The 15,039-nt window shown below is 33.6% G+C and overlaps 1 protein-coding gene across 2 annotated transcripts in view; it reads right to left on the reverse strand.

Annotated features, from left to right (window-relative positions):
* The window catches only part of nsl1 (non-specific lethal 1), a 46,668-nt gene that overhangs the window by 14,355 nt on the left and 17,274 nt on the right, over nt 1–15,039 (reverse strand). For both annotated transcript variants that reach the window (XM_080159979.1, XM_080159977.1), the window contains exons 13-20: nt 14,681–14,779; nt 12,021–12,125; nt 10,950–11,030; nt 10,521–10,638; nt 10,129–10,191; nt 7,773–7,874; nt 6,971–7,042; nt 6,481–6,576 (exon numbers count right to left, since the gene is read on the reverse strand). In XM_080159979.1, the coding sequence (XP_080016105.1) occupies nt 6,481–6,576; nt 6,971–7,042; nt 7,773–7,874; nt 10,129–10,191; nt 10,521–10,638; nt 10,950–11,030; nt 12,021–12,125; nt 14,681–14,779 (736 nt within the window). The remainder of the gene's footprint in view (nt 1–6,480; nt 6,577–6,970; nt 7,043–7,772; nt 7,875–10,128; nt 10,192–10,520; nt 10,639–10,949; nt 11,031–12,020; nt 12,126–14,680; nt 14,780–15,039) is intronic.

Raw genomic sequence — 15,039 nt, forward strand, 5'->3', positions numbered from 1 at the left:
TTAATTTCAGTAATCAGCAAAAAAGCGCACCTTGGCGTTATAGGTTCAAAATTTTGCACTATGTGATTTGTTGTTTGTAGCATATATAAAGTAGTAAGGTTTTTTGCCTGTACTTTCAGATATTGATACCTGGTGACCCGGTTCATTTTTGTTTCTCAGGCAAGCTTTACAAAGGTCTTGGAATAGTCGATATTTTTAAATTCAAGTTTGATATGGTTTCAGTTCTACCAATACTTTCTTCTTTAAATTAAGAGCCCTTAGATGCTAGGGGCGCAAACACCAGTTAGATATCCTATTATATAAAGTAGTAAGCGTTTTTTGTCTGTCCCGAAGGATCTCGCCAACCGCTGAACCGATATTGTTCTCCTTTACAGTAAAGCTTTTTATAGGTCCTGGGAAGGTTTTAAACTATTTTTGGGAAGGGTGTCTTCACCCCCCTCCACCCCAAAAAATATTTTTTTTACTTTTAAGAAACACAAATTTAAAATGGGATGAGGCGTAGCCGCTAATATTTTTATAAAGAATTTGGCTGTTTAGAAAACAAGGCCCTCCATTAGACTAAAATTATTTGTACTCCCTATATTTTAAAATTTATATTATCATAATAATCATAATATTTTCGTAATGTTGATCATGCTGGACTGGATATTCCAAATATTCTGACAATGTGCGATTACACGAAAACTTTATCTCCCCCAAAAACAAATTTTTAAATTCATAGAAAATTAGCTAATTTTGAAATTTTTATTTTACACCCTCAACCTAGATTATATGTAAAACTTGTAATTATTACTTGTAAATTAAATTACCGGTTATCCGGCCGTATATCCGGTAATTTGCCGGATATCGAGCGTTGGCCAGATATCCGGCCGGATACCGGATATTGAAACTATCCGGCTAAAAAAGTATCCGGCCCAACCCTAGGTAAGTAATACATGCATTACAGTTTTAAATATGATAAATAACTATCCTGTTCTTACTTTTATTACATCTCTTTGTGTGTTATTGTAATTTATCTTTCTTGTTTTCTTAGATTAGTACCTACGCCTTCTTTAGAATTAGATAATTGATATAGTATCACGTTTCAGAATAGTACAAATTTGTCCATCTTAAATTCAGCAGAACATGACAACTCAGCAGACTGGCCAGCCAATTTTGAAAATAAAAAACGTACAAAACGTACACACAAAAAATACGTTACGTACATAAAAAAAGTAAAAAAACGTACAAAACGTACATTCCTAATAAAAATGATGTTTATATTTTCCTAGTTACCTATTATCAAAACATTTAAGTCTACTAGCGGAGAGACACCATAACGGACCATAGCGGACTGACAGATACAAGATATACTATTACTTTTTTAAAAAGAACTAGCGCCTACGCTCCTAAAGACCTCTAGGGGCACTTGAGAAGGGGAGGGTTGAATTCAATAACCCAATTTTTTTTATTTTAGATTTAAAAAGAATAAGTAAAAAACATGGATAACAACATACATAAGTAGCGAAGCTCTAAAGTTTTATATAGACATCTGGAAAAATTTAACTATAAAAAATCAGTGAGCAATTAAAGTTCTTTTTTGGGGGGAGGAGGTAATTTTTTTCTAAAGTCGATTTCTCTTGGAAGGGTGGATGGTGATACTCTTCCCCAAAATAGTTATAAAACTTCCAAGAACCTATGAGAAGCTATCCTGTTAAGGAGACCCATATCGGTTCAGCGGTTAGGGAGATCCTTTGGTACAAATAAACAGACATCCTGTTATCTATAATACAAAGTAGAACGATGTCTGTCCGTCTGTCCCTTAAGATCTCGGTAACCACTGAACCGATTGGATTCTACTCTTCAGAAGATTTCCTTGGTCCTTATTTTTTTTTTTTTTTTTACGAATTTCACCTTACACTTTTTTTGATCACCTCTTGGGGCAAAGCCCCTAGAGGCTAGGGGCGAAGCCGCTAGTTATGTACAAAGTATATCCTATTATAAGGACCAGCGACTACGCCCTTAGAGGCCTCTAGAGAAACTTGATTAGGGGGGAGTTGAATTCAAACACCCAATTTTATATTTTTTATTTAAAAATAAAAAGTAAAACACAAGGATGACAACATCCTTAAGTAGCTAAGCTCAAAAGTTATGGATGGAAATCTGAGAAATTAAATAAACTGAGTAGTGTCATAAAAAAAAACATTTAACTTATTCAAATAAATCACAAAACCTTTTTAAAAATATATAATAATGTGAAAATCTAGGAATAAATTCAGCCCCCCAACCAATAATCAAATCTCAATGAAACAAAGTGGAAGTATTGAGAATAAAAACTTATACAATCCCTGAAAATTACAACCATCCATCAAGAAAATGAGTAGAGAAAATCATAAAAACATATACATCTAGGAATCGATCTAGCACTGCAACAAATAGACAAACCTTAAAGAAACTTTTTGAAAATATGTAGAATGTGAATTTATCTATTCCCTGAAAATTTTAGCCGTCTATCTTGAATAGGAGTCGAGAAAATCACAAAAACTTGAAAATCTAGGAATAGATCTGGCACCCCAACCAAAAGGTAAATCTCAATGAAAATATGTAGGATGTGAACTTATTTAATCAAAAAACAAGAGCCAAGAAAATCACGTTTCTCCGATGACATAACGGACTGAGAAAGTATTTATAGAGTAGCTTCGCTAATAATTTTTCTAGTGAGAAGGGGGGGGGGGGGTGGATTAGACCACCCCCATTTCTGTTTTCAATTTTAAAAAGAAAGAAAAAATAGGGGAAGGGTGGTTATTTTTTTCTAAGAGTGATTTCTCTTGGGAGGGTGGTTGTACCCTCTCCCAGAACCTATAAGAAGCTACCCTGTAAAGGAGAACCATATCGGTTGAGAGAGCCTTCGGTACAAACAAACAATTAGACAGACATACATTCTGTTATTACGTACTAAGTATATCCTATTATATAAAGTAGTAAGTTTTTTGTTTGATGTTTAAGATTTTCATTACTTCTGAACCGATTGATTTCAATTTCAGGGAAACTTCACTCAGTTACCGAGATGGTTTTAGGCTATTTTTCTACCATTTTGAATACAGGTTCTCGAAGGGATATGGAAGGACAGAGAAAATAGCCTACAACCTCTCCCAGATCATGTCGGTTCAGCAGTTAACGAGATTCTTCGCTACAGAAAAAAAAAAGGATTTAGAGGATTATAAATATCCTAATATATAAAGTGTTTTATGCTTTTTTGTCTGTAACGAAAGATCTAGCTAACCGCTGAACCGATATCATTATGGTTCTCCTTTACAGTAAAGCTTCTTACATACCCTGAGATGGTTTTAGGCTATTCGTTTTTAGAAATAAGTCTGGGTATGGTTTTAGGCTATTTGTCTGACATTTCATATTCCTTCGAATATATAGCCCCTAGATGCTAGGGGCGCAGCCGCTAGTAATAGGATATAGGGTTATTTTGTCTAATGCTAAAGATCTCAGAAAATACTAGTCTTTAATACAAAGTAAAACAATGTCTGTCTGTCTGAAGCTTAAGATCTTGGTAATAGCTGAACAGATTCGGTTCTACTCTTCAGGGAATATATCTACTGGTCCTGTGGTGGCTTTAGGCTATTTTCTTGGAGTGTGGAAAACCCAACCCCCCAAGAAAACAACCACCCCTTAATTGATTTTTGTAAACTAATGCAAATAAGCTGGGTGGGGCCTAAATGAAAAAAAATTATCACAATATCTTTTTTTCGTTTTTTTTACTAATTACGAACAAACGATCCTATAAAGGAGGGAACGAATCCTCTAGAGGATAGGGGCGAAGCCGCTAATCCTAGTAGTAAGTAAAAAGCTTTAAGTGTCCCACCCCCCAAGAAAATAGCTTAAAAATATTCCCTGAAGAGTAGAACCTAATAGGTTCAGTGGTTACTGAGATCTTAAGCTTCTAAAAGACAGACGGACAAACAGACAGACAGACATCATTCTACTTTGTATTATAGATAATATACTATTTTCGTAATACTTTTTTTACAAATACAAATACATATACAAATACTTTTATACTTATATTTGATTCTTATTCTTTAAAAACTGAAGATACCAAAAAATAAGACTTCTTAATCCTAAACTGAACACCATATGATATCTCGGAAAATTTACCTAAGTAGATATATAAAGAATTTGAAAAAAATTATTGTAAAATCTATTACAGGTTAGTTGCACAAAGTGCATTTAGACTTGAAATTAGTCAACTGCATATCATTTTCTGTTCAATTCTTTAAACTATATCTATAAAACATATATTTCAAATCCATAAATTTAAACTATAAGTTCTAAAAACATACATATATCACATATTTTACCTACATATTTTTGTTCTATATTATTGAATTTATTTTTTATAATACACCTATAGTTTTTGTTAAAATTTTCGTACAAAACATACAAATTACTTTTCTGCTAATATTTGATTCTTATTATTTAAAAAAAAAACGTAAAACGTACAAAAATACAAATTTCAAAATACGTTACGTACACATATCAAAATAACGTCCAGAACGTACACAGATTCCATGCGTAACGTACAAAACGTACAAAACGTACACTCTGGCCAGTCTGCAACTGTTTAAATAATAGAGAGCAGCAAAGTGTTAAATTAGGGAAAATGTTGTACTAGAAGGGAGTTTACATGAGTAGGTATTATGTTTCAAAAGAATACACTATTTTTTCAGTTTTTGTCATAAAACCGTTGATTATAATTATAATCGTTAGATAGCTCATATATTTAATGGTAAACTATATAATGCAGAATTTCTAAAAACCTCACACGGGAAGAACAAAGTTAAAGAGAAGCTTAAAAGGGGGGGGGGCGAAAGTGACACTTTTTGAAACCAAAACTAAAAGTCAACAAAGGAACTCAACTAAAAAAAGAGTTACAGGTCTGACATTTTGCATGGCAGTTGCTTTATAGGGGTACAATATGGAACTGTGAAGAAACGGCGTCGCAACCGCCGAAAACCGCCGAGAAAAGGCAAAAAAATTTCGGCAGGAAACGGCGGTTTTCGGCGGTTGCGCCGCCGTTTCTTCACAGTTCCATATTTTACCCCTATAAAGCAACTGCCATGCAAAATCTCAGACCTGTAACTCTTTTTTTAGTTGAGTTCCTTTGTTGACTTTTAGTTTTGGTTTCAAAAAGTGTCACTTTCGCCCCCCCCCCCCCTTTTAAGAATTCATTATTAACTAATTAAAAGAATTTTTTTCACGCGACATCATAGTTTTACTGTAGGTGTCAATCCTAGGAAGTTCTATGTGCGTGTATGTCAAAAAAGATCTCGTGCAAGATTTCACGAAAATTTAGTTATGGAAAGAATTTAGGCTATGGGGCGGGTATGGGGGTTCGGACACCCCTTACTATAAATAATAATCCATAATTTTTTTACAACAAAAAATGTGTGCATGGCCTAGGGGCAATGGAATAAGAAAATTAAGATCATGAATTATTTTTATAGGGGCATTTAAACTAGAATTTAGTGAACTGCATATTTTTTTTCTGGCTTATATGGCTGTCCTGTTTTCACAAAAACAACATGATGACTATTTTTGTGGTGCCTAGTTGATTGCTATTTATTGTAATTCAAAATTATATATGATAGATAGTATTCTTGTAAAGGGGGGGTTAATGCAACCATCTTGTAATCAGTGATTAAATGGTACTTAGAATTCGAATTTCGATCTGAAACTTTGCATGAATAATCCTTGGTAGGTCTATTTTCCCTAAATCGAACAAAAAGTTGGAAAAGTAACGGTCAACGGCTGGCGGCTCAGCCGTTTTGCCAATTTTTGCCAATCTTAAGAGCATATTAGTCACGAAACCTATCTCCACATTATACTTTTTTCGCTCAAAAACCTTATCAAACGGTTCAAGCCGGTAGCTGTTGGTACTAGAAATTTAAAAAATGGTTATTGCTATCATTTATCATGAAATAAACCAAAAATATGTTTTAAAAAGTTGATTCCTACGTAATTAATGATGAATTTGCCCTGAAAATAGGCAAAAAACGGCTGAGCCGTTAGCCGTTACTTTTTCAACTTTTTGTTAGTTAGGGAAAATACACCTACCAAGGATTACTCAAGCAAAATTTCAGATCGAAATTCGAATTTTAAGTGCCATTTATACATTGATTACGAGATGGTTGCATTAAAACCCCCACCCTTATATATGTTAGATAGTATTCTTGTAAATTATGCTTGCAATCAAAGGTTTCAAATGCAACTATAGTGCTTTAATAAAGGACCTTTTCCTAAAAACTGTACAACACAGCTGACAAAGATCTAATTCCTACCCTAAATGTAGTACTTTTCAGCTCCTCAGTTGCGCTAGGTCACGTGGCCCCTCTCCTCCTTTTTAGGAGGGTGGCCCTTCATAAGGAGGACAAAAGTTGGGTTTCACTTGGGTTGCGAAAACCCAACTAATGCATGTATGATTATTCCTACCTTAGCATGAAGTATAGAGATAGCCAGCTCACTGATGTCCTCATAATCACTATCCTCGGAGGAGGGTTTAGGTGGAGGGGTAGGTTTCTTCACAGCCCTGCACCAGTTAGAAACACTTTTAATTGGGAGTAAGAAATAAATTAACATAAAAATTGAAAAGTTTTTATAAGCGCAACGCATGTTCTATATAGCTGAGCTTCAATCACACAAATGTAACGCTTAATATTCTTTTGATTATGTCTCTTCTTTTTGGTGGATTGTTAAGATTTATTCATTTGATTTACGTGATATATGTTACTGTTTAAATTTTCAGTTAGCCAAAAAAAATAATTAAAAATGTAAAATGTATCTTGATAAATATGTTTAGTGTTTACATCATAAAATCGCAAAATTGATGTCGTAATTTACTTCGATAAAATCTAAAATGCATAAAGATGTTGATAAAAATCCTCCCTGTCCCCTCCCCTCTTAAATACAAAAGTATTATTTTCCTAGCAGCGGAGCCCATTGGAGGCCAAGGATATGGTACATCAACTTCGCGCCAGCTTGGAGTCAATATTTCCTTAAACAAAATATGGCCATTAATATCTCGAAAACTTCAAGAGAGGAAACACTTTGTAATACAAAGTAAAACAATGTCTGTCTTTAATTCTGTACCGTGTAAGTCTCAAGCATAAAATATTGCTAATCGCCGAACCGATTTGGCTGTGCTTCTTAGAGAATAAACATACTGTTCCACCGTCCTATGGTGGTTTGAAGCTATTTAAGCCAAGGTTGAAACCACTAGGAAATATATAAAGAGTTGTAACAAATGCCGATTTGGCCTTAATTTCGCTTTGTAAGATATTTTTAAAAAATCATACTACCGCTATTAGTATTTTTTCTTTACAAGTAATTGGTTGAGTAGTTAATGTTGTACCAACTCATTTTTTAAACATAATTTGAATTGATTAAAAAAATTAAAAATAATTTTTTAAAATTATGACACAAACTTACATCCTTTCTCAATTACCTACGCATTTTGATAAAGTTTTATGTCAAATGATTTTATGAAAATCACAAATTAAGAACATCTCATTTTAATTAATTAAATGAATTTCCTATGGGTATCTTTTTTTAAATGGATGACAAATCTTTTTTGTTTCAATGTTATAAAACGTGTGGTTGACATCCCCCAAAATTATAAACAAAATTACCCCCTCTGTAGATTTAACTGTCGAAAAGTGTGGACTCAGCTAGTTTAAACTTGTCAATAAAGATTTAATCAAAGTACCCAAAGTTTTTATGCCTACCTTATACTTGGGTTTATGCACCCTGGTGGCTGAAATATTGTAGGGAATAACAACATGATCAATATCAAAACTGTTTCTTCTCTTTTTTCTACCTCCAGGATCCTGAAATGTTTTTAAAAGATTAATAAGGAAAAGTTCTGTTAATTACTGAGAACAAAAATATTTTATAAAAGATCCTTTTTTCCCCTTTATTTATTGTTTAAGATTTTTTTCTTCTTATTTTGATTTGATAAACATAAACACCCCCACATTCCATTAACATTAAATATGAAAGTAAATTAAAGCATTTAAATTTCACGTTGACATAAAACATGTCTTTATAATAAGTCATGGATGGAGAAATAATAGTAATTAACTTATCTACATCTCCTAATCGACAATAATAACTTAAGGCAGATTCTTTTAATTTTTACACTTATTCCGCTCCCTCCCTCCTGCCCAATGCTTAACACCCGAAGGAGGTCATATCCCTACAGGGCATGTGCCTGCGATGTCCCAACCCTTCCAGTACCAAGTATAATCTAACCAAGACTGACCTGGAGTAATAAACAAACGAGAAATTACCCCTAACTTATTTTAAAAAAAAAAATTAAATAAGGAGGGGTGGTGGGTGTTGTTAGCGATTAACAAGGTATTTTGTATTTTAAGCATTCAAATAATCATTTAATTTATCCCTGCATTAGAGTATATTTTATAAGGTAAATCCTTCTTAAGTTTGTAATCCAGGCTAAATACCTATAATATAATGATGTTAAAAACTGAAATTACATATTAGGTACGTAGGAGAAAAGAACTCAAGCACAGATTAATATTAAGTAACAGAATGTTTGTCTGTGCTGAAAGATCTCGCTGGACCTAGTGAAGCTTCTTACAGATCCCGGGAAATGTTTTTTGAGAAGCAATTTCCTCTATCCCTTGAAATATTTAGAAAGTTAAGAAGACATGAATAAAAAAAAACGTCAAACACTTTACTGTACATTCATTAGAGTAAAACACTAGAGGGAGAAAGGGTTAAATAACTGTATCTCCCCATCGCAACCCCATTGTGCAACCTTTCTATTGGGTCATTGAAAATCAACCAATGGTGTCCCTTATATTAAGACAGCCAAGTAGCAGAAAATAATTTAGAAGCATACGAAAATGGTCTTTGAGAAAGGAAGGGAGGTACTTAAATAATAATATAACGAAACATTACTGCGTTAAAACGATCAGAAATGGCAGAAACTGCAAGAGATAGATATATAACAGTAGCTTCATGTCTGTCCGTCCCTTCAGATTTCAGTAACCACTGAACCGATCGGATTCTACTCTTCAGGGTTTATACCTATTGGTCCTGTGGTGGTTTTAAGCTATTTTCTTGGGGGGTGGGACACCCCCAACCCCCCAAAAACAAAAAATCCTCCCCCATTTTTGATTGTTTATGGGGAAGTTAGTTCACATAAAACTACTGGCAGCACCAGTAGAAGTACTTAATTTTTTTTTATTTCCCCTTGGCGGGGCAAAGCCCCTAGAGGCTGAGGCGAAGCCGCTAGTTCATATATAAAACAAGCGTTACATACTTTTACACACACACACAGTATGAACAAAAAGTTATTGAAAAATGATTTCATGATAATAAACACAATTAAAAGTGAAAATAATAATGCTCAAAGAAGTTTTTGTCTTAATTTTTTTTAATGCGAATCTTTTCTACATTTATTCCATAAGAGATAGCTTTGATTTATGCATGTTAAAATCATGCAATCGATTAACTGTTGATGATTTCTATAACAGTTAGGTATAATCTAGAAAGTATACCTAGGATCTCATACAATCATTACCAGAAAGTTATCTCTTTGACATTTTACAATTCATTTTGATTTTACAAATAATTTTTGTTCAAGGCTCAATTTCATATCAATATCTGTTTTTTTAAAGCTGTTATTACATTAATCATAGAAAAGCTTCACTTTAAAAAAACACGATTATATAAAATTAATCAAGATTGATTAAAAAATGATAACCTATAAAATAATTTCTAATTCATTGTCTTTAATTAGAAAACTCTGGAATTAAAATTAAGAAGAAAATAAATTGATTAATTTTTAAATCACAGAAACCACTGAACTATTCTTATTAATACTTTTTAATAGAATAAAATAATTATCTAGTGACTTCGCCTTAGTATCTGCTCTAGTTATTCATAGAGGATGGAAAGAGCATAAAAATAATAGCTTAAAACCTTTCCGAGACGTTGATTCAGAAAAACAATAACCAAAAACCATCCTAGTATCTTTGATAAGCTTGTCTTAGTCAGAGAACAAATAATAGCTAGCTACAACAGGCAGAATTTAAAAAATGCATGTTAGATACACACCTGTAAATTAGAGACGTCCCTAATCCTAGATGTTTCTTTTCCGTCCTTTATATCTCTAATCTCCTGAATAAAATCTAAGTAATTCAAGAGTTGAAAAAGTCAACAAAGTAATGGTAAATCACTAAGGTAATATATTATGTGTAATAGGTACTTTGTGTGCGTGTGTAATACTGTGTATGTCCCTTAAAAATTACCGACTACTGAACTGATCTTCTACTTTGAAGGGAGCTGTATATTTATCTTATATAATGTATTTAAAAATATTTTGGGAAGGAAGGAAGGACAACACTTCATTATTGAAAAAGATGAAATAATCCATATGTTTGAACTACAGTTAAACATACAGACACAGAACCTTTTTTTGAGTAGCGACTTTACTACAATTGTTATACCTGGCTGAGCCCGCTGCTAGAAAGTCGTAATCTGCGCTTCTTGCCGCGTTCTTCTTTGCTCAGTTTTTCCCGCCGTTTTCTTCTCTTTGGTTCGACTACATCGGTTGGTTCAGGTACTCTAGATAGGTCATATGAATGAGAAGATATTCTAAGTTCGAAATTACATTTTTTTAAGTAAGGGGGGATTGGTTTGAAACATGGCGCGAAGTGTAAGTTTTTTTGTTTATGGGTTTTTGAAGGTTTCCTGAAAATAAACTTAGGAGGTGCCTGTGACAACTTGGAAATACAATTTTTATTGAAGGGGGAGGGGGAATATAACAACTGCAAAATTATAACATAAGCTTGTTAAGCTGGACTTGATTAGTTGGAACAGTATAACCCATTAGAATCAAGACAAAACAGGGCCTATTAAAATAGAGAATGACTTACTTTTCATTGATATCAATAAGTTTAGATAGATGAGGAGGAATGTTGGTGCTACTACTCGTACTACTCCCAACATTTAACCATCTAAACAGAATATAATCCTAAAGCAGGCTCAGTAACTTTTGTCATAAATACACTTGTCATAAATATATTTTTCATTATGTCATAAATGTACTAATGGTATAAAAACATTTGTCATAAAGGTACATGTGTCATAAATTACATTTTTCATTAATTACATTTGTCATAAATCATATATGTCATAGAGGTTCTTTGGTCATAAATTACACATGTCATAAAGGTTCATTTTTCATAAAAATATTTGTCATAAAGGTACATTTGTCATAAAAGGTAGTTTGTCATAAAAGAATCATATCAGTCCAGCGAGTATTATGACAAATGTAATTTTTAAAAAACGTATCTTTATGACAAATGTAATTTAAGACAAATGTACCTTTATGACAAATAATTTTATGACAAATAATTTTATGACAAATATTTTTATGACAAATATTTTTATGACAAATGTATTTATGATCATCAAGTACCGGAAACCATTACACAGCTCATGTGTCAGTTCCGGGAATTTTGTAATCATATTGAAAATAGTGGGAGGGGGGGGGGGGGTAACAAACCCCTTTGAGATACAGCTACATCAAAACAAAAGTAAAAACAAAATATGTAGGTATATTATAACCAGGGTTGGGCCGGATATCCGATCTGGCCGGTTATCCGGTCATTTTCAATATCCGGCCAGATTCCGGATATTAAAACTATCCAGTTACATGATATCCGGCTGATTTTTGTCGCTGGATATCCGGTAAATTGCCGGATATCGAACGTTTGCCAGATATCCGGCCGGAACCGGATATCCGGCATTATAAATCTGCCGGATATCCGGTATCCGGTCAAAAAAGTATCCGGCCCAACCCTAATTATAACCCGAAAAAAATCCTGTGTCTTTTATTTATTTAATCTCTTTGCTGTTCTTCAGGTATAATACACGCAAAAGAAATTAATATTAAAAACAAACAATAATTTACGATTCTTAGACAGGATCAAAACTGGACTAACCTCTTATTATAGGCAGCATCGGCCAGAACTGTAGAAATTGGAATATCATCTTGTGTAGACAGAACAGAGTGGTAACTGTGATCTAGCAGTGCGCTACACTCAACCCTTAAAATTAAACATAATTTCAAGTACAAGTAGGAAAATTAGTTAACTGCCTTCGCCCCATAAATTGTGCAGAACTAGCGGCTACGCCGCAAGAAGCCTCTAGGGCGCTGAAGGTGGGACCCAATTTTTTTCCTGGGAGTGTCGAGATATTCTCCCCCCGAAATGTAAAGGAGTACCATAAAGGTTCAGTGGTAATCGAGATCCTTGTTACAGACAAAAAAGCTTACTACTTTATATAATAGAATATCATACAAATAAAACTAGAAATGATCCAAACTTAATAAAGAACGTATCTAGAGAAAACGTGCTTAAATCCAGTATTTTCGACAAGTTTAAAAGCCCTGCGCGCTCCATGTGTAAAAGCATAATTTTTCTTGGCTGTTCCAAGTAATTTTTATGCCGATTCTGTTTGCCCCCTCTCTCTCTCTCTTTCTCTCTCGGAACAGAAGGTTGCTGTGTGGTCAGCTGTTGGTAAGCTACCACAAATTTTTAAAAATAACTTCAGATGTCTTTCAGTCGTTATTAACATAATTTCAACTACTATAATTTCATCATTATCCCATGAAATGGTCTTTAGTAGGCTGCCAAATACTTTTTATTTTACTCAGATAGCTCAAATATTAAGGGAGTAATAAGCATTTCAAAAAAAACAGTTTACGAGGGACACCCTGTATATGAATAAACTAGCAGCTGCGCCCTTGGAGGCCTCTAGGGGCACTAAAAAATGTTTTCTTTTCAATCTATGTTAAAATCAGCTGTTTACCATAAATATTTTTTTCGCCACTAGATTATTTTTTTTTTGTTTTAGTTGTTTTCCAAAAATATCCGCTAGGCAGCGTTTTTTTCTTATTTTTGGCGGTTTCATTTGGGAGGGTGGTAGTAACCTCCCCCAGAATAGCTGTAAACCTTCCCTCTTCTTATGAGAAGCTATACTTTAAAGGAGAATATAGGTTCAGCGGTTAGTGAGATCCTTCGGTACAAACAGACAGACATCTTGTTACTTTAATATAAATTAATAAATGAAATAAGTATATCCATATGACAATGTTTAAACTCAATAGAAATTACATATCACATACAAAAATGAAATTATACACGGGAATGAGATAATTAGCTAGAATTAGAGTACATCTGAGTACTCCTATTCAAGACTGGAACATTTATTTATGTTTAATCAAATTCTAATTAATTCCTGTTAATGATAAATGTTAAAGTACTACAAATAGAAATGATTTTCTTTACCTAGATATAAATAGATACTATACGGGAATAAGATATAACCAATAAGAGATATAAGTTTTCCGGGATTTTAATGTAGGGAGTAGATTTGAAATCTGCATCAAATTTTAAGGATTTTTTATAAAATTCGTTTTTTGTAAAATTCTTTATCTAAAAGCGAAAATACATTTTAAGTTAATTAATTTTGACCAATAGGATAGGTGGATTTTAAACTACCTACGCTCTAATTGGTTGAATGATGTACGACATCCAATCAGAGCGCAGATTTTTTAAATCCACCAATCACAGATGCCAAAATTAATTAACTTAATTTGTATTTCCGCTTTTAGATAAAGAATTATACAAAAACGAATTTTATAAAAAATCCTTAAAATTTGATGCAGATTTCAAATCTACTCCCTACATTACAATTCCGGAAAACTTATATCTCTTAATAACCAACAAGCAAAATAAATCTAAAATATTATTTGGGGGGCAAATGGAGAGGTCGTCAATTTTACGATGTGTTGCCCCCCCCCCAACGACAGCTGAAAAACACATTTTTTTCCGAATTAATTTCAGTGTTGGTAGAAGCTGGGTACTATATAAAAACTAAGCTAAAACATTCTTTTAGTAGCGAAACTACTTTACATGTGACCCTTTCTGTCGAGTTTTACTTTTTTAAAGTGCGGTTTAATTTTTTTTGTAAAATGTTTGTCTGACTGTTTGTACCAAAGGATCTCGCTGACCGCTCAACCGATATGGTTTTTCTTTACAATATAGCTTCTGTTAGGTCCTGAAGGATAAGGATTAAGGAGTGTACCACCACTCTCCTAAGAGAAATCTGTAGGTGATCCAATGCTAAAGGGGAAGGGGGGGTTGACAATAAAAATATGTGGGAGAAGAAAAAAATGAAGAAAATAAATAGAATTGAACACATTTTTTTCCATTATTCGCCCTCCTTGGAGGGGACAAACCAGGGGGGGGGGAGAAAGAAATCCTTATAATAAAGTAACAGGATGTGTGTTTGTCTGTGTGTCTGTCTGTCTGTACCGAAGGATCTCGCTAACCGCTAAACCGAGCGGGTTCTCCTTAACAGGGTAGCTTCTCATAGGTCCCGGGAAGGTTTATAACTATTTTGGGGGAGGGTACAACCACCCTCCCAAGAGATATCACCAAAGTCGAATTAAAAAAAAAATATTTGAGAGACTTGAACGAAACATAAAGAGGTATTGCAGAGACTTGAAAAAAAAATTAAGTGCCACTAGATGCATCTCTAGGGGCGTAGCCGCTAGTATTACATATAGGTAGGTATACAAAACCGATTTTAGTCTTACCTTGACTGAGCCTGTGTATGTGGTTGAAGTATTGAATTTTTTCTACCAAAACATAGAACACACCATTCATCAGGTAGCAGACAAGAACAGCTCACAGTACTAAATATAAACATTCATCAGGTAGCAGACAAGAACAGCTCACAGTACTAAATATAAACATTCATCAGGTAGCAGACAAGAACAGCTCACAGTACTAAATATAATCATTCATCAGGTAGCAGACAAGAACAGCTCACAGTACTAAATATAATCATTCATCAGGTAGCAGACAAGAACAGCTCACAGTACTAAATATAAACATTCATCAGGTAGCAGACAAAAATTGAGAGACAAATTATTCCAGAGAAATACAAACATTT

This window comes from Acartia tonsa, chromosome 5 (genome assembly GCF_053477335.1).
Source record: "Acartia tonsa isolate MP-2025a chromosome 5, ASM5347733v1, whole genome shotgun sequence".
Taxonomy (NCBI): Eukaryota; Metazoa; Arthropoda; class Copepoda; order Calanoida; family Acartiidae; genus Acartia; species Acartia tonsa.